The sequence below is a fragment of the Gallus gallus genome, chromosome 1, assembly GCF_016699485.2.
Source record: "Gallus gallus isolate bGalGal1 chromosome 1, bGalGal1.mat.broiler.GRCg7b, whole genome shotgun sequence".
In the NCBI taxonomy this organism is placed as follows: domain Eukaryota; kingdom Metazoa; phylum Chordata; class Aves; order Galliformes; family Phasianidae; genus Gallus; species Gallus gallus.
Window position 1 is genome coordinate 47,137,042 of NC_052532.1, and position 23,338 is coordinate 47,160,379.

Genomic DNA, 23,338 nt, shown 5'->3' on the forward strand with positions numbered 1-23,338 from the left:
GCTGCCAGAAAAAATACATAAAAGATGAGTTTTGTTTAACTTTCTTTCAGTAAAGGCCTAAGTAATGTCTCTCTCCTCTATCTAGCTATCTATTTTCATGACAGTCACAATAAGGATGGATACAGCTATCCATCTTTCAAATTTGGTTTAAATTATTTGAAATTAGATTATTAGAAAGTGACAGACAGATGGGAAGTACAATCACATACAGTTTCTTTCTTTTAGAATCAGATTACACAACAGACAAGAAGAAGCAAAGTAGCATGTTTTACAGTATATATATATATATAATCTTGAAAGCAGAAGAAAAATGTGTTTTAAAAATGTTTGCTACCTAAGTTAATGACGGATGTTTCTATGGCACAGGGAAGCTGACTTCATGAATGATTTTACTAAACTCAAAGGAACTATTTATATTCATGTTACATGGCTGTCAAGCACCCCAATGGGAAACACGACTAGAACTAGAGTATTTGTTTACTGTCACCATGAAGATCATCTGCTGTAAGCCAGATTATACAGGCTTAAGCTTAATTTTCTGATGAGTTAAACTCTACTAGTAAAGAGGTAAAAGAGACTAAAAAAACCCAAAGAAGACAGGCAGAGTTTTTTTTGCCAGCAGTTAATTATATGTACTTTGGATGACTATAGAAGCCAGTTTGGCCTCTACAATTAGGATGGTTTTCATGAAAAGCAGGATTACAACATGCTCAAGAAATGTCCTTCTTATGACACTGTGGTGCATAAAAATCTAAGAGCATAAGATGAAAGCATGTACACATAACAGTGACAGTCATGGTACATGAAAGGTATGTTAGAAGATTTATCTGCAGGAAGAATGGGAGAGCAGTACACAAATGATCCTTTAAAGTGCCAAATGTAACACAATTGGAAACAGTACTCACTGGCTGAGACAAAATAAATTCGCTCCTATCTTGAACACCTACAGAGTATTTTGGCATATTTATTAATCTTCTGTTTTACTTATGAAATGCATTATGTTATAGAAATTAAAAATATTTCAGATCAAACAATGTAATAGACTGTAACCAATCTATGGCTTGTCGTTTTAGTTCTTTGCTTTCTTTTATGGTACACATTACAGAGTATGCAGTCAAGCTAGGTAGTTCACAATGGAAGAAAAGCTTCTCAATATCAATCTCTCTATCTCTCTTTTTCATATCTTCATACAAACAGTATTATAATTTTACTATTAAAAGACAATTCAATACAGCTTCTGTATTCACAGAGTACATGTATTTACTTTTAGCCTTTGGAGATGGAGGAACTTCTGGAGACAAAATGCAAGACTGATGTTCTGCACCTTCCAGTGGGCGTTCCTCTGAAACACTTGCATTTCCTGTTTCCATATATTCTGCAATTTAAAGATATAAATACATATAAACTCCAGAATGAAGAAGGTTGATTCTAATCAAAAGTATATTTCCTACTTCCTTTTATTATGAAACCGTTGACAGTTCTGCATATTAAAACCTTGTAAATATTCACAAACATTACTGCAAGGCAATCATTTACTGAAAACATTACAAAACATTATAATGGCCAGTTACCTCCTCTAATCTACTGAAACTGTTAGATAAATCTAACTGCAAGAGTAATGAGTTGTAAGTATTACTGTGTTTTTCCTATCTCCTTGAAATATCCATATTACTTCTCCATTATATTATTACTATTGAAAGAGTTTTCTTTTAAATCTGTTAAGAATTTTTAGTCAAAGAATCATAGAATGGCTTAGGTTGTAGGGGACCTTTAAGATCATCTAGTTCCATCCCACTGCAATGGGCGGGGTTGCCACAAACCAGATCAGTCCGCCCAGGATCCCATCAAACCTGCCCTTGAATGCCACCAGAGATGGGGCATCCACAACCTCTCTGAGCCACCTGTTCCAGCGCCTCACTACCCTCTGAGTGAAAAATTTCTAACACCTAACCTAAATCTCCCCACTCTTAGTTTAAAGCCATCCCCTCTTGTCCTATCAGTATCAGACAGCATAAAATATCAGTTCCCCTCCTGCATGTAAAGTCAGTTCAAGTACTGGAAGGTGACAATGAGGTCTCTCCGGAACCTTCTCTTCTCCAATCTGAAGAAGCCCAGCTCCCTCAACCTTTCTTCAAAGAAGGGGCACTCCAGCCCTCTGATTATCTTTGTGGTACTCCTCTGGACCTGATATAACAGCTCTGCCTTCTTGTGCTGGGTGACCCAGGCCTGGATACAGTACTCCAGATGGGGCTTCACAAGGGCAGTGAAAAGGGGTTAATCACCTTCCTCTCACTGCTGGCCACCCATCTTTTGATGCAGCCTAGGACACAGGTGATCTTCCAGGCCCTAGTCAAGATATTCAAGTTAACAATAAGTAGAAATGTTGATACTGAGAAGATATTCTGCTTGCAGTACAGAGACTGACTACTTGAGAAACAAGGCACTCTCAAAAATTTGAATATAATTAGTAGTCTAAAAAAGTCTGTTGTGAAATTCTTTCATTTTTAAAATTTGCTTTGTCCCAACTTCATGAGCATATTTATAAAAACAGATGTACATGAAATGATGAATGAGCTAAACTTCAAATTCACTATTAATTTTGTGTAAGTATACATTTACACATGGATTAGTACACAGCCTAGCTCAATGAAACTCTAAGATTTAAATGAATGTTATTGCAGAATACATATGAAATAATTAGAAATTAATTCATACAGTAGAGTTGTGGTTTTTTGTTGGTTTTTTTTTGTTTGTTTGTTTTTCTAGCAGAATGACTGGTTCCCAGTTCAGACAGTTATTTTGCATCCCCACTTCCTTGATTTCCTGAAGTTTCCTATCCAGAGAGTAAGCACAACAGTACACATGGCAGCATACAACAGTGAACTACAATAACTACTTTCATCAATATCACACTGGATGAGTAAAGTGTTTCTGGGAACTGAAAACTTCCCTGATTTAATTTCTGCAGTCTACAATGTACTTGTTTGTCTAGTTCTATTTCTGATTAAATAACAAATCCGGTAACCCAAATACAAACTGTGATGAAATTGACATCTTAGAAAATGAAATTGGAAATGGCAGAGAACAGCATGCAGTTTTAGAATACTTTTCAGATAGTTATTTCTTAAGACTGTGATTTGAAAATGTCATATAGTAAGTCAGATGGTTTGCAATGGTCCATTGGATAAGCTGTCATAAATTTCTCCATATGAAAATGCACTTTCTTTAGTCTGGTAATTAAAGTAAAGAAGCAAAGGTAAGTTTTAAGTAAGGGACCATGTGAAAACTGTAGAATCTCCAAGGTCGGAAAAGACCTCCAAGATCATTCAGTCTGACCATCCATCTTTCACCAATATTTTCCACTAAACCATGTTCCTCAGTACAACATCTAAATGTTTCTTGAACACCTCCAGGATCAGTGACTCCATCACCTCACTGGGCAGCCTGTTCCAGCACCTGACCACTCTTTCAGAGAAGAATTTTTTCCTAATGTCCAACCTAAATCTCCCCTGGCACAACTTGAAGCCGTTCCCTCAAGTCCTATTGCTAGTTACATGGGAGAAGAGGCCAACCCTCACCTTGCCACAACCTTCCTTCAGGCAGTTGTAGAGAGTTGTAGATAAGGTCAGTCCTGAACCTCCTGTTTTCCAGATTAAAGAGTCCCAGTTCCCTCAGCCACTTGTGCTCCAGACCTCTCACCAGCTATGCTGCCCTTCTCTGAACATGCTCCAGGGTCTCAATGTCTTTCGTGTAGCAAGGGGCCCAAAACTGAACATGGTACTCAAGATGTGGCCTCAGTGCCGAGTACAGAGGAATGACCACTTCCCTGCTCCTACTGGCATCACTATTTCTGATACAAGCCAGGATGCCATTGGCCTTCTTGGCCACCTGGGCACACTGCTGGCTCATGTTCAGTCAAGTGTCAACCAATACTTCCAGGTCTGTTTCCTCTACACAGTCTTTCAGCCACTCTGCCCCAAGCCTGCAGTGTTGCCTGGGGTTGTTGTGGCCAGAGTGCAGGACACAGCATTTGGACCTGTTGAACTTCATCCCATTGGCCTCAGCCCAGGTATCCAGCCTGTCCAGAACCCTCTGTAGGGCTTTCCTACTCCCAGGCAGATTAACGCCAAGTTGGCTTCTGCAGTCATCTGCAGACTTTCAGAGGGTACACTCAATCCCCTCATCCAGGTCATCAGTAAAGATACTGAGCAGGATAGGGCCCAATACCGACCCCTGAGGAACATCACTTATGACCATTCACCACCACTATCTGGGCCCAGCCCTCCAACCAGTTCTTTACCCAGCAAGAGTGTACCTATCCAAGCCAACTTCTCCAGAACACTGTGGGAGACAGTGTAAAAGGCTTGCTGCAAGTAGCAACAAGACAAAATACTCTGCACTGTTTTCCAGCTATGTCAGCTACAATATTAGTTGAACTACTGTGCAAGGTGGAGGAGAAATAAAAGAAAAGCAAGATCCAAGGAAAAAGGGAAAAGAATTCATACTTGAAAATATATACTTGGTAATTTTGCAATTGTCCAATAGCAAACTAAAAATAAAGTTCTACCAAGTAGCAGCATTCAAATTATTGGATTAATAATTAAATTATTCAGAAAGGAAATGCGGGTGAAATTGTGAAGAACTTTAATCTTGGTGTCATTTTGATATTCATATAAGTCTTGGGAAACCTCTAAAAAAGGCTCAGCGCACAATGTGCTGGAGAGGTTTAGAACAGGCCAACAGAAAGTGCCATCCTGGTAAAATAAATGGTTCAACACTTATAGCTTCAGACTTCTGTGGTACCTGTACTGTTAACTTTATGCTATTGAAAATTCTACTGCGTGTATGCAAAAACAAAGTTGTGAGAAGCTCAAAGACTAGGCAAATGAGAACTTACCCACAATGTTACCAAAGGAACAGACACAAACCAAGCGATCTATTTTAAGAGCCAAATACAAACTACTCAAAAGCAGTGGATGCTTTCACCTGCAACAAAATTCTATTTACATGCAGCTAGCTAGAAACTCATCTTCCATGCTTTTCCAAACAATGAAAAATACAAAGCTGTTAACCATCATCTGTGCTGTGTTTACAGTGACGCTTAGAGACATCACTGGATTCTATCACTCTCCTCAAAACAGAAATACAAGCTTAGTCAGCTAGATCAATTCATGACCAGAACAGTTTCCACAGTTGTGATCTGACAGAGTTTAGAGAAGAGCATTCTGCAGCAGGGGAGGGTGAAGTCTGTTCAGGACACAATCTGTCAGAATCATAGAACTTCACCAGCTTTCTGCGTCATGTCATCCTGTTCCATATTTCACAGACAGTGGACATGACTAGTGCAAACAGAGTGAGGGAAGCATATGTTAATGCACGCACTTCAGAGATGGCTCTTCACTGAACTGCTTTGGGAAGAATGGAATATTTTATCTGTTGACTGAAACAGCAGATTACAGTTCAGTGAGGACTAATCCAAAGAACCTGAAAAATCTTTGCCTGATTTCCAGCATTCTTTTCAAATGTTACCTGAGTTTAAAGTAGCATTACTCAATTTAAACAGGGCCACATGTACAAAATTAACAGTACAGAAGTGGTCAAATAGCACTGGAAATAAGAGCAGTGGAAAACACAATCTCAAGAAGGTAATGTTCCAGAAGGGTTCCACACTTCTGTAATATGAGCTAGGCTGAAGTCAAGCTGAAGGGAAAGCATTAAGATGTAGGCAGACACTCACAGCTGTCTCACACTGGAGCCCCAGGAATATCAGCCATGACAGAAGATGGCCCAGCTCAGCTGGAGTTGTCGCTGAATATCCAGGGGCAGTGAAAGCTTAGGCTCAGTTCAACTTGTCCTAACTTCAGTTCCTCCATGTCCTCATTCCTTAGTGAGGTCAGGATTTTTGCTTAGTTTATAAACTCTGGCTTTTAGAGAGAGAACTTAGACCTTTACTTCTATTTTGTATCATTATTACTATTACTTAGTATAAGCTCCTTTGACTTTTGTTTTAATCGTCTATGTCAGCAAAGCAACGAGGTAGATCACCCACAGTTCCTCCCTAGAGTGACTTCCTCTCAAAGAAAAGGAAAAAGGCTTTTAAACTCTAAAAAAGCTAGATTTGATTAACATAAAAATATGAACGTTACCTTTCAAAGTAGAAGATTTTCAATAGTAATTTTCAATTACTACATCAGGTGAATAAAACAGGCCCACCGACACACACCCTGAGCATGGCCTGTGTCCCTGCAGAACACCCTCACTTCTCCATTTCTCTGTGCCTTCCTACACAGCCATCATCTCACAACACCCTTCTGCATGCCTCAGGCCTGGCTCCCTGCATCCCCAACACCTGACTGAGCTCCCTCAGCTCCACCACATCCCATCTCAGCTCTCTAGAAGCAGCTCCCAAAGTGCCTCAACTGTTCCCCTGGGAAGGAGCAAACCCCTGCCCACCAGAGGCTTCATGACCCAATTCCTCCTACTCACAGCAGCAGCAGTTACACAAAACCAACTGCTACCTTCACATCTAGTAAGGCAGCAGGCATGAGGTGAGACCAAGGCCAGACTGCTCTAGTCTCCTGCATTTCAGAGCAGTATTCTGAATGACTCAATTTTAACATGATGCCAGTGGAAAAAAGAAATCCAGATGTTTTAGTTTAGGCCCATAAGGAGACATGTTAGAGATGATAAACAGAAACAAGCACTGGAGCTATGATCCTGAGATAGGTGAGGAAGCTGGTAAACAGTGGTTTAATTAATTAACAAACATAGTTTATTAAAGTGCTATATAGTACTTTATAAAGGGAGTGGATGAATACCCAGGAAAGAAAAATTTAAAGGTACAGGAAATGCTGGGGAATTGACATCCCAATTCTTTTCCTCCCACAGAGATCTAATAAATCCTTGACTGGAAAAGTGAGGCTGCAGACCTGTACTGAAGGAAATGGAAAACCTATTTGTCCACAGAAATACAGTAAGAGAGAGCGAGAATAGACTAAAGCCCTATGATAACAACATTGCAGCTATGTACGCAGGGGAGAGAAAAGAGAGTCCTGGTTCTGTTTCCATTCTAGCACCTGCTTATGTATTTTCCACTTATGAATAATTGGGGGACACGTACAAACTACGTTAGTTTCTTAAGCACTGTCAGTAGGAGACAGGAAGTGGCTTTCTACTACATCTCCCTCCATACCACCTATACTGCAGAGCTTACTGTGTCTTCCTGGTGCCCCCATCGTTTTTCATCTGTGTAACTATCTGTACAGCAAACAGGTATTGGACCAAAGGGATTATCATGTTACAAAGAAGAAATGAAATAAAGATCTTACCCACAGCCTAGGCTCACAGAACGGCTCCAAGAAAAAGGATCTCCAGCTAGAGATCCTTCCTCCTTGGGAGTCAGCCCTTAAGTGGGGTCTAGGGGAGGTGCAGCCTGGCTCCACCCCTTCCAGTCACTCAGGTGAAATTGCGTTCACCTGTGCCCCTGCAGCTGACTCAGCGCTTGCCTCAGGTGGTCAATCAGAGGTTCAGGCCATGATTCAACAGTTCCCATACACTATCATCTCCTCTTTTTTTTTTTTTTTCATAATAGCAAGAATTCTGTTTCCAGAAATAGTGAAAGAGCAAGATTCTAACAGAAAGCATATTGGGCTGGGGAGAAAGGGTTGGAAGATGGTATAGCGTGCACCTGCGTCACGTTCACATGTGCTGAAACTAAAACACAGCTGGTCGGTTTAATTTTAGGCCTACTAGCCTTGGCAACATCCCTTTCATCTTCAGTGGCTAATTATAAAGCCCTAAGTGCCAATACTGTTAACTGCTTCAGCACTGAATGCTGTTGTTTCACTGCATCCAAGAAATGAATGTGCTAATTCTCCAGTCTTTGAGTATGTGTCAACACAGCTAATTCTTCATTATCATGTAAAGTATCTATACTGTAGTAAGTATTTTTAACTAAGCTCAATTCAGTTCAGACCTGAGCCAGACATGGAAAATGATGAAACATATATGAAAGACATCAATTTAAAACTTGAACTGTCATTCTAATCTGTCTGTAATTAACAGGCAATAAAAAAAAGTTCCAGTGGTGTGTAGTTTAGTTTTTTGGTTTTGGGTTGCTCTAGGAAGGGGTTTCATTATTTATTTGCCATCTATTAGATAATGAAACAAACTGTCCAGGAAAATGGAAGGCTTTCTAAGCACCGTTTTGTTTTTCTTCTGCAGAAACTTCAATTACTGTTTTCTCAGGATGGCTGAACAGATTTCACATCGCTGCCTCCATGAACTGCTTCCACGAATGTAAATTAATTTCTTCTTTCAGAGAACTTATTTCCATTCAAGGAAATTTCTCATCAATTTCTTTAAAACTAACTCATAATTCTCCCTGAAAATTTTTCTTACAATTTTGCTACAGCTCTGTATATAGCACTGAACACTATCTATCAATCTCACCAGTGATACTGGTCACACTATTTCCTAGTTTGTTTCATCAATCTGTATATATTCATCTTTCAGCCTTTGAATTAAATTTTGAAAGCTAATATCTTGTAGCAGGAACATATATTATGGTCTGTGTTAATACTATAAACTGTACAGTGGCACTTTAAGACTTAACTAGGATTTCTAGGTTTCATAACAATACAAAGGGGAAAATGGTAGAAATTAGTAAAAATGCCAGAAGATAAAATCTTACTCTAACTTGGCAACAAGGTGAAAGGATCAGTTCAATACCATTATGTTAATGTACAGAAAAATAAAATAGGAAGAAACAAAATTCAGCAAGTAATTGTCTGACACCATTCGTTTAATCTTTTTCCTTTTAGTCTACAATGAAGGAGATGTAAACTTGGCTTGATAACCATCTGAACACAGGAGGTTTAGCAAGAATGTATTTGAAAGCCCCTAACTCTCCCTTAGCATTTGCTCTTTCTTTGCATGGAATTCATTACCCACTGAAGTCGAACTCAATTAAAGTACATTAAGGTTGCCCAAACTCCCAGTGCTTCACTGATTTTTTACCTACAGTGAAATAAATGCTCACATTTCAATGAAAAGTATACTCAACTAGCTTTTTAGAGACAGGGTAGGTCTGCTGTATCATCATCAGTGCTAGTACTGAATCCTGCCATTCTTGTTCTTGATTTTTCAACTTCATCTCAAAGTTCAAACTTTATCTCTGATGGCTAAAGGTTTACTAAACCCTTTGCTGATGAAAAAGAATCTCAGTAAGCTCCACAAAGGAGTACTGAAGGAGCTCATCCAGTTTTCTCAAGTTTCAAAATGAACTTTTTATAAACATTTTTCATCCTTGCACATCACTTCTGACTGTAAGGCAGACCGAGCAAAAATAAACAGCAGTTTGTTATAAGTCATACTACTACAAGCTCAAAGTACTAAGCAGCCTTCTTCATATTTTCAAGGCGTATGTGAAAAAGATATTGTGTCAGCACAAAGAAGCTTTGAAATTGATAGATTTCTTCTTTTTGTGACAAAAACTAGGAGCAGGTACTGACCTATAAAAATGACAAAACCTTGAGATGTGTTTGGGTGTGGGTATTACTATTTGACACAAAGCAAGGGTACTTTGAAGAAACTGTTGATTGGTGGGGTTGAGACTATCAAACCGTACCCAATTTAGAGCTCTCTTCTGCTGGTTCCTCTCCACTTTTTGATGAACAGTTCTGCCATTTCTCTGGGACAAAACTAACTCTGGGACCTACGTCATATCAGAGGCAAGTTCCTTAAAGCAAATATATGTATTTATGTAATTACAACACTGATTTATATTATTTTAAATACTATGACATATCTGTTATAAACTATATAGGTCACTCTGAATGCAATGCCTCCTATTTATTTCCATGAAAACTAGAACACATACAAAGAGAACAATAACACTATTTGATATTACAGATTCTCAGCTACAAAACACTACTTTTGAACATAGTCACCACCGTTAGCTATGCATTTTCACCAGCAATGAACAAGAGCCTGCATGCCACACTACTAAAAAACTGCACCAGCAAAGCTGACCCACAGTTCCACAGTTGTTCTGATGGTGTTGCTGTAACGCATCACCCACCACCTCACTGTGCTCATATTCACTGTTTGGATATTGATTTGTCAGCAAATGTAGATTTATGTGCCATTTTTTTTTCTGCATGGAGGAATTCAGTGACACACCTTTGCATACCCACTTCCACGTCAGATGCCCCTCTTTCTTTCTTTTGTACCACCACCTCCCTCACTGGAAAAGTTAGTTGAAGCTAGCTAGGCAGTGTGTAAAGAAAAGAAAATCTGAAGAAAGGATGCTGTCTGGCCACATGACATCATTTTCCCTAGGAGATGTTCTTATGATATGCAGATATGGGGGAGACTGAAGCATGAGCTAGTAGACTCTTAGCATCCATGGTAAACTGATTAAAATGGCTCATTTGAAGACAACCAGAATCAGTACAAGTGAGGATGCAGTGCTGATACCTGCCGTCATCACCTTAGTCAAATACAGCTAAAGAAAGACTGATATGAAAATGAAGGTAAGAATTTCATGCAAGAAAAAATATATGTGTAGCACTGAATTATGTACTAGCTCATATTTGACTGTTAAAAATTGAGTTTCATGAGTTTTACACCATGAAACTGAAGAAAGAGAATAAACACATGCAAAAAAAATTCTTAGGTTTCTGCCATAATGACAGGTTAGTGCCTGATTTTTTTGTTTTAAATTTCAAAGAAAACGAGAAAGACACCATAAAAGGTTTTGAAAGTTTGTCATCACTCTTCAGTTACATTTGTTATTTATGAATGAATCAAGCCTTTCAATTTTATTTTACCATCACAGTTGAATGGAACTGCAGTGAAACATTATAGTATTATTTTCCAATGCAGAATGTACAAAATGTAACTGCAGGTGACACACCATATTAATGTCTACTGTCAGAAAAAGGAAGTATATCAACCACTTAATTTTGTGTACCTAGCAAACAAGAATTTTCTTTTCAATTCAAAAAAGAACTCTTTTTGTGTAATGAAATATTTTCAGTATAGAAGTTGCAATATATCCTCGTATGGCTCAATAGTATTCTCATTTGTTTTTACAGATGTAACTGAATATGACTTACCTTGAAGCAGAGCAGCAATTTGGAGTGACTGTTGAGATGGATGTTCTTTAAGAATATCTAAAACCGTTCTACCCAAACTGTCCTTTATGTTGGTATCAACTCCTGAAAAAGGAAATGATTTCTGGTGAAAATTTTAACCCCAAGTACATCAAAGTGTGGCATATCAGACTCGGTTATCTGTCAAATCAAATGCAAGCAGTGAAACAAGAGTAGCAGATTAACATCTGTGCTACAGTTTTAGTACAACATCCATTTCAGTTTAAAGCTTGAGTGGCCTAAAACTCACCTGCTGACATGAATCGGTTTTATGTTTCTCTAGCTCATGGTGATATAAAGTAAGCTTCTTAAACCAAATTTGGGAATATTTTAACAGACTGTTCCTATGAAAGAGACATCCTGAAAACAATCCTTTACAAAATCAAGAAATTTTATAAAATCAATTTTATATTTTAATAAATTTTATAAAACTAAGGATTCTGAATGTTTTTCCTGCATGCCTGGATTCTATCCCTCCACAGTCTGCTGCAATTCACCAGGGATTTTCTAGTGCATAATATGAGTGTTGGGAGAAACACAGAAATAGTTATTCGTGTTGTTTTGTAGTTCCTGAAAAGATTGAAATATCCATATGTGGTGTAAGGGCTGTATGCAAAGTAAGAACATTTCCTCACAGACTGTTAAACAAGTAATTGGCTCAAATCACAAACATAAGCATCAATATGTAAATTTGAGGCTTATCTTGGATAGGTTTCTGAGAATGTGGTGTATATGATGCTGCATGAATCCTCAACTTTGTTTTGTCTTTAGGAATGTTTGCCTGATGGAGTAAGAATGAATGTTTTTACTTTAGATGCACTTTCATAAGAAGAAGGATGAAAGATCCTAACAAATAGAGTGAGATTCTTCACAAAGAAAAAACTATATAGAGGAAATCAGAAGCTGCAGGATTTATGAAGATATTGAGGAGGCATTAAGGGATTGATTTCTCTACTCAACAGAAAAGACTGCAGCTCTTGCTGTTTCCTGACCTGATCAAGAGTTTCCTAATTTATTTATGAGAAAGAGACATTTGTTTTCTCAATGAAAATAAAGCCAAGATATTGCTGAGCTAGTTAGCTATGGAAGCTGATTTTCAGAGTCTGGGGAAATCAACTTACACTTCTCCTTTGCAATAGCTATTCATAATATCTGAGTCTTCTTTGAAGCAGAATTAAAGAAAAGGAGATGGCTAGATGAAAAGGGATCAGATGGAGAACATTGCCAGAAGGTGCTGAAGGATTTCATAGTGCTATATACTCTGCTACATATACTCTGCTACCCTGTAAAATGATATAGCTGTAGAGGCTATAACATGTACTATTCCATGAGAGGTATTATTTATCTGTGGCCTAAGGGCTTCCCATATTTCTGAGATATTCTCCATTCCTTCCTGTTTTGTGTGAATTAATATAAAAAGACTGCCTTTTTGAGGGCAGGTGCAGATACGTTTTTGCCTTTTTGTTTTTAGTTATCCAAACAGAAAAACGTCTTGGAATGACCTTTTTTCCAAACGTAGATCTCAGATCACATGCACATATGCAGTAGCTGAGATTCAGTTGAGGAGCTTTGAGCATGACATTACTTCTTTTGCACTGTATAACCCTGCAAGCACTGACAATAAAGATCAGTAAGATCCCTCACTACAACAGAAGTTCATGTATCTCAGAAGAGTTGTCTCTGAATATTCACATTTCATTGGTCTTCTCATTTATCTGGGAACACAGTTGTTTAGATGATCGATTTACCTCAAATAAGAGTTAAAGTATATGGAATCTCCCTCATTTGGTAACACTGTCATCTCAGAAGGATGACATGTAATCAAGCTTCCTTCGCAGTGGTTACAGAACAGGTAAGGGAGCAAAGCCAACAGGCATTTTAGGTCCACTCAAGTACTACACTCAGTAGACTACACTGCTGTATAATCTTCAAGTTACGTGGGCCACTACAAGCTCCAATAAATGGAAGAATAAAATAAATGCGGCACTAACATCTTTTATTTCCTACCTGAATCTAAATATACTTGGCTGTCCTTCAGAGTGAATTAAAAAAATTAGGTAGTCAGTTTATTTTCAGAACACATTTATTCTCAGAACACAGTGGCATACACTAAGTCCTGTAAGGAGTTTCTTAGTCTTAGTGAAAACATTGCTTTTGCTCTCTTTGTGTATATTATTTTCTTATTCTAAAAGAACATTATTTTATTGAGAAGTCATGCAGTTAGATATGCAAAAGTTGAGAAATAAAGCAGCAATTTGTATAAACAAGATTCGAGGAGGTAAACATTAGGTTAGGAATATTCAGAGTATTTGATAAGTGTTTCCTGTAAGTTAAGCTTACCCGTTTCAAGCAAAATGCGTGCCACTTCCACCTTTCCAAACAGGGCTGCTTCATGTAGTGCACTCCCTTTTTCTGTCTAGAAGAACAAAAATATTTAGAGAAATAAAATACAAAGCTAAAATATCACGGAATCTTTTTGAAAACAATACATTTAGGAAGAAAGCATCTATTTTTCCCTCTATTTTATCTACACATAAAAGAAATTGAATGGGCAAGAAAAAATACTACCCTAACATAATTTTTTATTCAAGACGACAATGTAAATTCTGTCAGTTCTACTATAAACACTAATAACTATATAAAGAAATACAGTAGGGATATAGCAAATCTCTGAAATAAAACTGCATTTGTGCAAAATTTCTCAACTCTTATTACAAGCAGTGAAAATCCAGTTTAATGGAACATAGCTGTTTAGCAGAGACAGTTTTCATGTAGATAGCTACACTTAGGTATTTTAATCTGTAACTGGATTATGCCCTTGATTGTCAATTCAGTTGTATGGTGAGAACTGCCCTGGGATATCCCACCTGGCCTCCAGTTGCTGTTCCAGTTGATGCTCCCATTTAATCTGCATCACATCTGCTCCATGCAGATGTCTGTGATAACTTATGACACCTCCAACAGTATTAGATTTCTATGTTTAGATCATTTGAATCCTTCTTTAGGTAACTGTGAACCTGATTTTGCAGACTTCTCTTACACAAAATTATGTGTAAATGGAAATTTTGTTCAAATAAAATTCACATTTCAGAAAAGAAACTAACTCTCTTAACAAATTATCTCTCCTTCTATTTAGTATTCCTGGCTGTTACTCACGAATCTGTAGCATTAGCTATAGATTGAGAATAGCATTAAAAATAGCTAACATACTATTAGATCTCACTGAATCTTCAGCTCATCTATTTTTTCAGGGAGTAAAGTAGATTTCGAGTGTTTTTGAGTTGTGGCCAACTCTTAAAGGTCTGGCTGGTTGTACTATTTGGTTTTTTTTACATTTCTATCCAAACATATCCATGCCATTTTTGCTGTGATGGAAAGACTTCCAAGACAAAAGGCATTTTAACTCTGAAACAAAATAGTAGTTCATTATTTATTAGCTGTATCAGAATACAGTGTTACAGAGATGCAAAGACAGGATACTTAGAAATAATCAGTAATCTTGAAGTTTGATGTGGCTGCAGAATAGGCATGTTTGAACAATCACACCTGAAAACTCTTTGCTATGCCCTTAATAGGAACACTCAACTTTTTATCTTTCTTCATACTTGGTGCATTGATGTACAAAGCAGAGTATGAAAAACGCCATACGGTACGTCAGGTATAAGAGTAAAATGGAGAAGAAACTGAAGTAAATAAGAGAATATACGCATGAAATACATTCTCAAAACAATTTCTGATCTTTCCATTTTCAAAACAATCCAGATGGACATTCACAGACTTATTCTAAACAAGAAAATTAAGTATTCAGATTTATTTAGGGACAGTTTCAAAATCCTTTACTTATGAGTATTTAGAGGAGTTTTCCATTATTCCACAAGACAAACCTTAACACCAGATGACCCTACAGTAACATAGTGCAACCACAAAGGTACATACAGAGTGCAAGTTGCAGCTCAGAAATAACTGGGCATGGAAACAGTTCTCATAAAGGGCATTGAAATCTAAAGGCCTGATTACTGAAAAACACCTGAGCAATTTCACAGAATGCTTTGAAACAGCCTATTGTTCTCTTCAGTGTTTATGTGGATATGGAATTTCCTTTGGATTGGCCACTTGCTGACATTAATAAGCCTCAAGACTATTGAGTAGACCTAGTACTGTTAACACAGAATTCACTGTCAGTACAACCTCTCGTGGAGCCACCAGATAGAGTTCTGTTAGGGGTCACTAAGATGATCAAGAGACTGGAGCATATCTCCTGTGATGAAAAGCTAGGAGAGGTGGAACTGTTCAGCCTAAAGAAGAGAAGACTCATGGAAATTCTTATCAATGTCTTTATATATGTGACAAAAAGTATTTTAACTCTGAAACAAAATAGTAGGAGATACTTGAGGGAAGAGTGCAAAGAAGACAGTGTCAGGCTTTCCCCATTGGTGCCCAGTGCAAGGACAAGAGGCAACAAGCATAAATTGAAATGTAGGAGATTCTGTTTGAGCATAAGGAAATACTCTTTATTATGAGGTTGACTTAGCTCTGTCACAGGTTTCCCTGAAAGGCTGTGGAGTCTTCTTCCCTCAAGCTATTCTAAAGCTGGCTGATCGTGGTGATGGGCAACCTGCTCTGGGTTCTTGCTTGAGCACTGGACCAGATGAACTCCAGAGATCTCTTCCAATCTCAACCATACTGTGATTCTGTAAGAGGCAGTAATTACAATGATGCATATGCCAGTAATGCAGTTCACAGAGGTTTGGTTCTACAGATGACGAAGTGCAGATACGGAAAACAGATGTGCCTTGGCTGAAACTGCAGGGGTATTTCTGTACTAAAAATAATATGGAATCATTTTCACCGGAGAAAGTCAACACACTTTAGTGATAACATCTATATAGAATCCATTGCTGTGGGGTTATTTGGAACTGAGAAGAATTAATGCTCCTGTATATCAAATCAATAGACTTGAGGACGAGGAAGAAGACTGATAATTAGACTCATTCCTCAGCTAAGAGGTGGAAAAGATCCTGTTATGACAGTCAGAACTGCCAGCAGTCCTTTCAAAAGTCCCCAAATCAGAAAGACTGGAGGAAAGGCAAGTAACAGTTGGCCAAAGCACGTGTCTTGTAAAAACTAAAATGAAGATTAATATAAGAGGAAATTTCTTATTGAGGGCTAAACAAGCAACTTGAGAGTTGAAAGATATATTGTTCTCTAACAATGAATCAAAGCTCTGATATACATAGAAGCAGTAGAGAAACTTAAGCCACTTACAAATTTAATTCATAAAGTTGGGAGAGGAATACAAAGCCAAGTGATATTTTTTTTCATTTTGCACTTTCTTGGTGTATTCCATGGGGGTATTTCCTGTAATATCAGAACACAATCCTGAAACACTGTGCAAGTATTATGGCACTGCATGAGTTACAGGGCAGTCTTCGCTTTACAACTCCAAGCTATCAGATAGTGCTAATTAATGCCATTTTCCAGAAAAGAGGTATAGATTACAAACAATCTACTTGGACATGGAATTTGAAAGGCACCCCATATAAGCAGTGGACTGCCCTTTCCACTGCAGAGGTGATTTTCTAAGCCAGAAGAGAAATATTACCAACAAATTAAAAAAAAAACATTCTGGAACATGAAGATATACATGAAGAATACTTCTAAGATGCAGATGTGTAATCTTGCATGAGATATCACAAAAATGAATGCTGACGCAAATCCTAAAAGCTCTAGGCAGGATTTCATGGTAATAGAGAATACCTAATGAATGAATCAGATCCTTCTTGACCCCAGAAAAAACAAAAAAAAAAAAAACAACAAAAAAAAACTGTCCAGAAGGCAGAAATGTCCTTATTACCACAGCATTCAGTTACTAAAGTCCATTTTAACACAAGGAAAAGGCTGATCCTCAGGATGGACAGGGTCAAGATGACTGGCAGAATAGTTACATACCCCTTTGTAAATGTCCACATGGAATAAAACTTGAAGAAAGAAATTAGGTTTTTTTCCAGTGCAGTAGAGCACATTACACAAATTGAAAGTATTAAAATGTAGGCAAATCTACTCTTACCTGAGATGCACTAGGAATTTTAAGTATAGATCTTTTTCACTTATAATGGTGTACATATGTGCTAATACACTCTTGTTGTCTATATTACAGCAAGTAAACTTAAAATTTATAAACAGTAGTCTCTGCTTCACTTCATGAAGCTGTCATTGCCTTGGATCCTACATCTTGAAATCTAACTATCTGGAAATTCTTCCACACTGACCCGTGATGCATGAAATACATTTTCATGATTACAGTGAACTAAAGTCTGCATGATTTTATGCCAATGTATGACATATTGATTTCTTGTCTTAAGTTTTTTGTGACAGAACAGTCTCTGCCCCAAGTAACTCATAGCTAAATACAGGCACAGAGTCATAGCTGGGCATACCAAACAAGAAAGGATAGAAGGACATTGTGAGTAGGAACACCAGGATATACAAATCAACTTGGTGTACAATTTGCAAACTCATGTAAAAGCATCAAGGGTTTTATTAGAATTTTTATTTGTTTGTTTTTTAATTATGTAAATATGCACTAGCATGTAATTAGGTCACTTGTTTAGTGCTTATTCATCAGCAGTTTACTGATATAGGCTTGATACGAGATGTAGAGATGCTCTGAATCACAGTGGTAGCTTTGCAAATTGATTCATGGAATATCCTCCACACATAGTAACAGCAAAAAGGGGCATAGCTCTTTGCAGAAGAACTTTGGTGATAAGCAATGGAAACAGTCATCATTACTGGGTCACACAAGGAAAGGGATAAGCAGAGAGGGCCAAGGTTTGAAAGTATTTACAGCTATAAAATTACTATTTACATGAAACATACTGAATTATGCAGTATCTTATTTTTCGCTGAGGGCCCAAAATCTATCACTCACCAAAACCTGTGTATTTTTCATATGTTTCAATTAAAATGAAAACTTCAAAGCATAAAGTGATGAAGCAGATTTGTATTGCCCACTTCTAAATAATTTCAGATAGAAGGATATTGGGTAGACCTGGGAAATGAATAAAACGTGTGATTAATTCAATCAAAAATTAAATGCTGTCTATTATTAGTCCAAATATTTGCTATGACTAAAAGTGCTCAGGGAGTACAAACGAGAAAGATAAGATGGCTAAAGTAAGCTTCTCATTTAAACAAATAAATATTTACATTAACAGAGAGTGATAGCAGATAGGCCATTTCTATAATTGTCTCTCTACATTCTGATAACTTTTTACTGCTGATAAGCTGAATGTATTTAATGTGTATGAATGTGTACAATTTTATTTACCACACGATATACTTTGTATATTGTTCTTTCCCAATCAGTGATGCAGAGCAATTTAATGAATATTAAAACAGCCGAGTTCAGTTTTAAGTAACAGGCTGATATCGTGTGCTCTGCTCATTTTAATGAGCTGCCAGAAATCATCAACAAAGAAGTTTTCAGAGGTTACAGAAGTTAATGATATGCGCAGAACCAACTTGCCAATACACTACGAATGCAGAATGAAAGAAACATATTGACGGAGAAAATGGATGCAGCTAAAAAAAATAAATAAATTATATTCCCTTACGGCAAGTAGGTCAAACACAGAAGAATCAAGATTCTCCAGTGCAAAACTTAAAATTAAAATACCCCTGTCCAAAAAATAACACAGAAAAATCAGGATATAAATAACTTAAACAAATTGGAATGTCACCATAAATAAATAAATAAATAAATAAATAAAAACATCCCAGGATTCTAGTATGTATGGCAAACAGATCAACATCACCAAAAGAACCTCCCATTTCTACCGAAGAAAGAGATACCACTGTATAAAATTGGCAGCCAATATATTTTTTTTAAATATCAGTAAAAAATGCTGGTATAACTGTAGACAGATATGGCTTAGAAGAATTCACAGTAGTGCTAAAATTATCTAGATTATGTAAGAGGAAGACACATTTCATAAAAGCACTGGATAATATTCAACCCTCACGTAACCATTGCTTTGTAAGCTGCCATGACAGAGACTGTTTTTTTTTCAGTTATTTTATTTATTAGGCATCAATTCAGGCATTGCTTCAATTTCCTTCTGCCTTCCTCCCCATTCACTTTGCCTCACAGAAAATAAATTATACATCCACAAAACTATATTCAAGGGTTCAATTATGTCCAGTTTTAGCATTAAACTCTTCTAAATTACTTAAGATGTAGTGATAGTGGAGGGCAGCTGAAACAAAAAAGCTGCTTGTTGTAGCCCTTTCAAGTGTATCACTTTCTAAAAAAAATTAAGAATAAATTTAATATGGTCCTAGATGTAAGCATAATGGTAGGCAAATACACAAGCAAGTAAAGCACAAAAAAAAAAGTGTTTCAGGTTGAAGCAACCAACAATGTGAACATTAAATATAGTAATGCTAAAAAAGTAGCAAAGTAATTTTATCACATTTTCATTTTGAAGACATTTGGGAATACCCATCTTCACTCTTAAAGTATGTTAACATTTTCTGTTTTGTTTGTTGTGGTCTGTTTTTATTTCTTTATTTATCTATTTATCTTTTAATTATCACTCTCTTTTCCTTAAAAGCTGAAAAATTAAACTGCCTTGATGTGAAGTTCAGAAGTAACAAAAGTACAAATCTTTCTTAGTGTACAAAGGTTATCACTGTTTCAGGTTAAATATGCTCGAAGCTTAGAATGGCTACAAACTTAGCCAAAGTTTAAGTAAAGGCCACAAGAATAATTAGATTGCCTATTTATAAAGAATGCCAGGATGTGGCTCTAAAATAGATGTAATTATGTTTATGTGTTCATTTTAATTTGAACATAGATATAAAGCAAAAGCCACCTTAATTCAAAGGATATTGTTCAGACTCAGCCCTTGCCTCTGTTCTCATCTATGCCACTTTTATTTCAAGTTACCCCTTTGACACCATTATTTTGGATTGTGCACTGAACAGGCAGTATACTGGACTCAATAGCTGAAAGAGAGCACTGACTTCAATTTTCTTTCATATTTCTTATAACAACAAAATATTTAGAAAAAATATTTTCACTTATTGGATTTGTTTTTAGAATGGGTTAGCCCTGGGAAAACGAGTTCTCATTCACACATTACTTCAGGTTGCCATGACCAATTACACTAAGAGCCACAGATTTAGCAAGTCAGCTTTGCATGATTAAAGCCAACACTGTAGTACATATATTTATTTATACAAATGATATAGTTTGAGTATCTAAATCTGTATGCCTCAAGGCAACATTAAAACATACACTCAGCTTTGGAAATATGGATTTTTCTCGAGAACACATAATTTGATTTGTAAAAACTAAATCGATATTATATATCATCCTGTAGCATTTATAACAGAAAACGCAAGTTTATGTGTATATACATATATGTATATAAATGAATCATATTCTAAAGATAATGATTAATAAAGATAAAAAGAAAGTAAATCAAGATAGGAAGAAAGGAGGAAAGGAAGAAAGGAAGAAAGAACTTGTGCACTAACTTGGCAGCTGACATCCATTCCAGCCTCCAGAAGCACCTGTACAACAGCTTTGTGGCCATTTCGTGCAGCAAGATGCAAAGGCGTGTGTTTTCTTGTGTTACAGTTCATCAGGTTTGGATATGCTTTGATGATCATTTTTACAACACGCAGACGTCCATAAAGTGCTGCCAGATCCAGAGGTGTTTCTAATTTGTTGTTCCGTATTGTAGGGTCTGTTAGCTCTTCCAACAGAACGGCAACTACTTCGGAATGACCGTACTGAGCTGCACAATGCAATGCTGTTTCATTTTCATTGTTCTGTTAAAAAAGAAGTTTGTGTTTAATCACACAATGGAACTGCTCTGCTTCTAAAAATTGCCTCCAGGAAATAACTACCTAGGCAGGTTTGCAATATAATGTATGGTAATACATGCTACATGCTTCAGAATGACTCCAATAAAATTTTACAAATGATAACATTAATACTGCAGCTTTGTGGGTCTCAAGCAGATCAGATCCCTGTGTCTGCATTGTTCCCAATGCATTTTTAACATGTCCCAAAATACACATTGCTCATGAAGATATGCCAAAATCTGTAACCCTTCTTGATTCAACTGTTCCTGAAATCACAGCTGAGTCCTTCACTTAGAAATATTCTGACACTTAAGTCTCTCCTCTCAGTATAGTTGTTTTTAAGCCATCAAAGTTTTCTATTAGAGTTGAGAAAATACAGAGTAAAACTGCATAGTGAAAGTGTATCAGGTACACACCACTTTCACATAGCACTAAAAAAGTTAGCATCAAGACAATAATCAAAACTCTGAAGAAGGCAAAATAGCTAGTGTACATACTAGGAAGACATTTTCTATCACATTAGGAGGCATATGAGTATTTGTATGCTATGGATTGTATATTTTTTTGCTTTATAAACAACCCCATCCCAAGTTTTTCTCCCCAGCTATTTAATAATCTTAATAATAAATGAATATTGACAATAAGCAGTAAGTTCCTTAACTACTTTCTTCCACTTCTGTCTGTATGCTTGCAATACAAAACAGATGAATAACTTTAGGCAGGCAGGAAGGAAATAATTCATAGAGCTCTCTGAATTCTGTATGCCATCTATATTATTAATATATCTTATGTTGTCTCTGTGAAGACTTAAAATAGGCCAGACGCTATAAACTATGCACACTGACTGCTTCTCCTGATAGATGATTTATAAAATTTTGTGACAGTTGATAATGCTGTAGAAGTAGAAAGCCAATAAGCCATTACGCCACATAAAGAACTACATGTTTAATTCAAAGTCAAAGAAAGATACTAAGTAAGTATAAAAATGTTGTTCTGAAGAAAGCAGAAGAGTTAAGCCTGAGCCTACAGACTGTATATTTAAAGGAAACACCTGATAAAAGTGCTGGAGACAGACAGGAGAAAGTAGGAAAAAAAGATTTGTCTTTTGGAAGACAAAAAATATGAGAGTGTCAGAAAAATGAGGGTTTGGCCTTTTACACAGATGCTAGCTAGGATGATAAAATCCTTATTGTATAGTACTACCTAGAAACTATTTTTTTCTGGAAACAGCATTCTTAATTTTATCATCAAGAACTAAAAACCTCGTTTTATCATTTTAACATTACTGTTGTTTTAATCTCATCTTGATTTAAAATGACTCAAACGAACCAGAGAGAGAGAAAACACTGACCAATACATTCTGATAAATTAATGCTGCAGATAAACTCATCAGGTAAATGCAACACCACACAAGTTGAGGATCCCTAAGACTGGAACGCTTTTCCTGCTGTGCTGCAAGACAGAAGCTGGAAAGTAAGAAGAGCCAGGCAGAAAGTGAGAGGTAGACAGGACTCAATGGCTAACGAATATTTGAATGTGTGCATTATTCAGACCCCCACATCATCTTTCCTCTATTACACTAACCATAAATTTCAGTAAAAATATCTACAATTGCAACACCACATGGCTGCAATGATCTATCAACTACCTGTGAGATGTTTTTTGAGTTCTAGTGACTTTGTAGGAAATATATAGGATATGTTTCGCCTAAGACTGGGGAAGGATATTTTTAGTACAGTGGTATGCACACAAATCTCAAGCATAGTTTATTGTTTATTTATTTGCAGAATTTTGTTATTTGTATTGTATTTGTAGTTATTTACTTATTTGTAGAATTCATTAGAAACTATTTAAAAGAGCACAGATTTTCAGTATTTCATATACAGAAATCTATAGATCAACAGGCAATTGCACGATAATTTTGTGTACAATTACCACAATTAAATAAGAAAATCAGGTAATCACACATAAAATGGCCAATTGTTGTAATTTCTGCCAGCAGTTACTGCATTTACATATTCAGTGGTAATAGTTACACAGAGAAATTAGATGTATAGTTTAATTCACACTCTGAGAGTACAGTAATTTGCAGAAGAAATGTAGTAAGTCTACAAGTGCTTTACATAAACTAGGTATCAGTTTTAAGAGGGGAAATACTCATAAATAAAATAGTTGGACTTGGACATTTCCTTCTCCCTGTAGAACTACCGTGTTTCTTTACATTTCTCTTTAAATCTACAAATTGATACAGAGATCCTGAAATATTTTACTGCATGCTGCCCGCATCCATTTCTACTTTTCCCTTC

At 36.7% G+C, this 23,338-nt stretch overlaps 1 protein-coding gene across 10 annotated transcripts in view; it reads right to left on the reverse strand.

Moving 5' to 3' along the window:
• ANKS1B (ankyrin repeat and sterile alpha motif domain containing 1B) overlaps positions 1–23,338 on the reverse strand; it is a 412,583-nt gene that overhangs the window by 335,483 nt on the left and 53,762 nt on the right. For all 10 annotated transcript variants that reach the window (XM_040696043.2, XM_025148302.3, XM_015284725.4 and 7 more), the window contains exons 4-7: positions 20,700–20,996; positions 13,497–13,572; positions 11,121–11,222; positions 1,265–1,375 (exon numbers count right to left, since the gene is read on the reverse strand). In XM_040696043.2, coding sequence (XP_040551977.1) covers positions 1,265–1,375; positions 11,121–11,222; positions 13,497–13,572; positions 20,700–20,996 — 586 coding nt within the window. The remainder of the gene's footprint in view (positions 1–1,264; positions 1,376–11,120; positions 11,223–13,496; positions 13,573–20,699; positions 20,997–23,338) is intronic.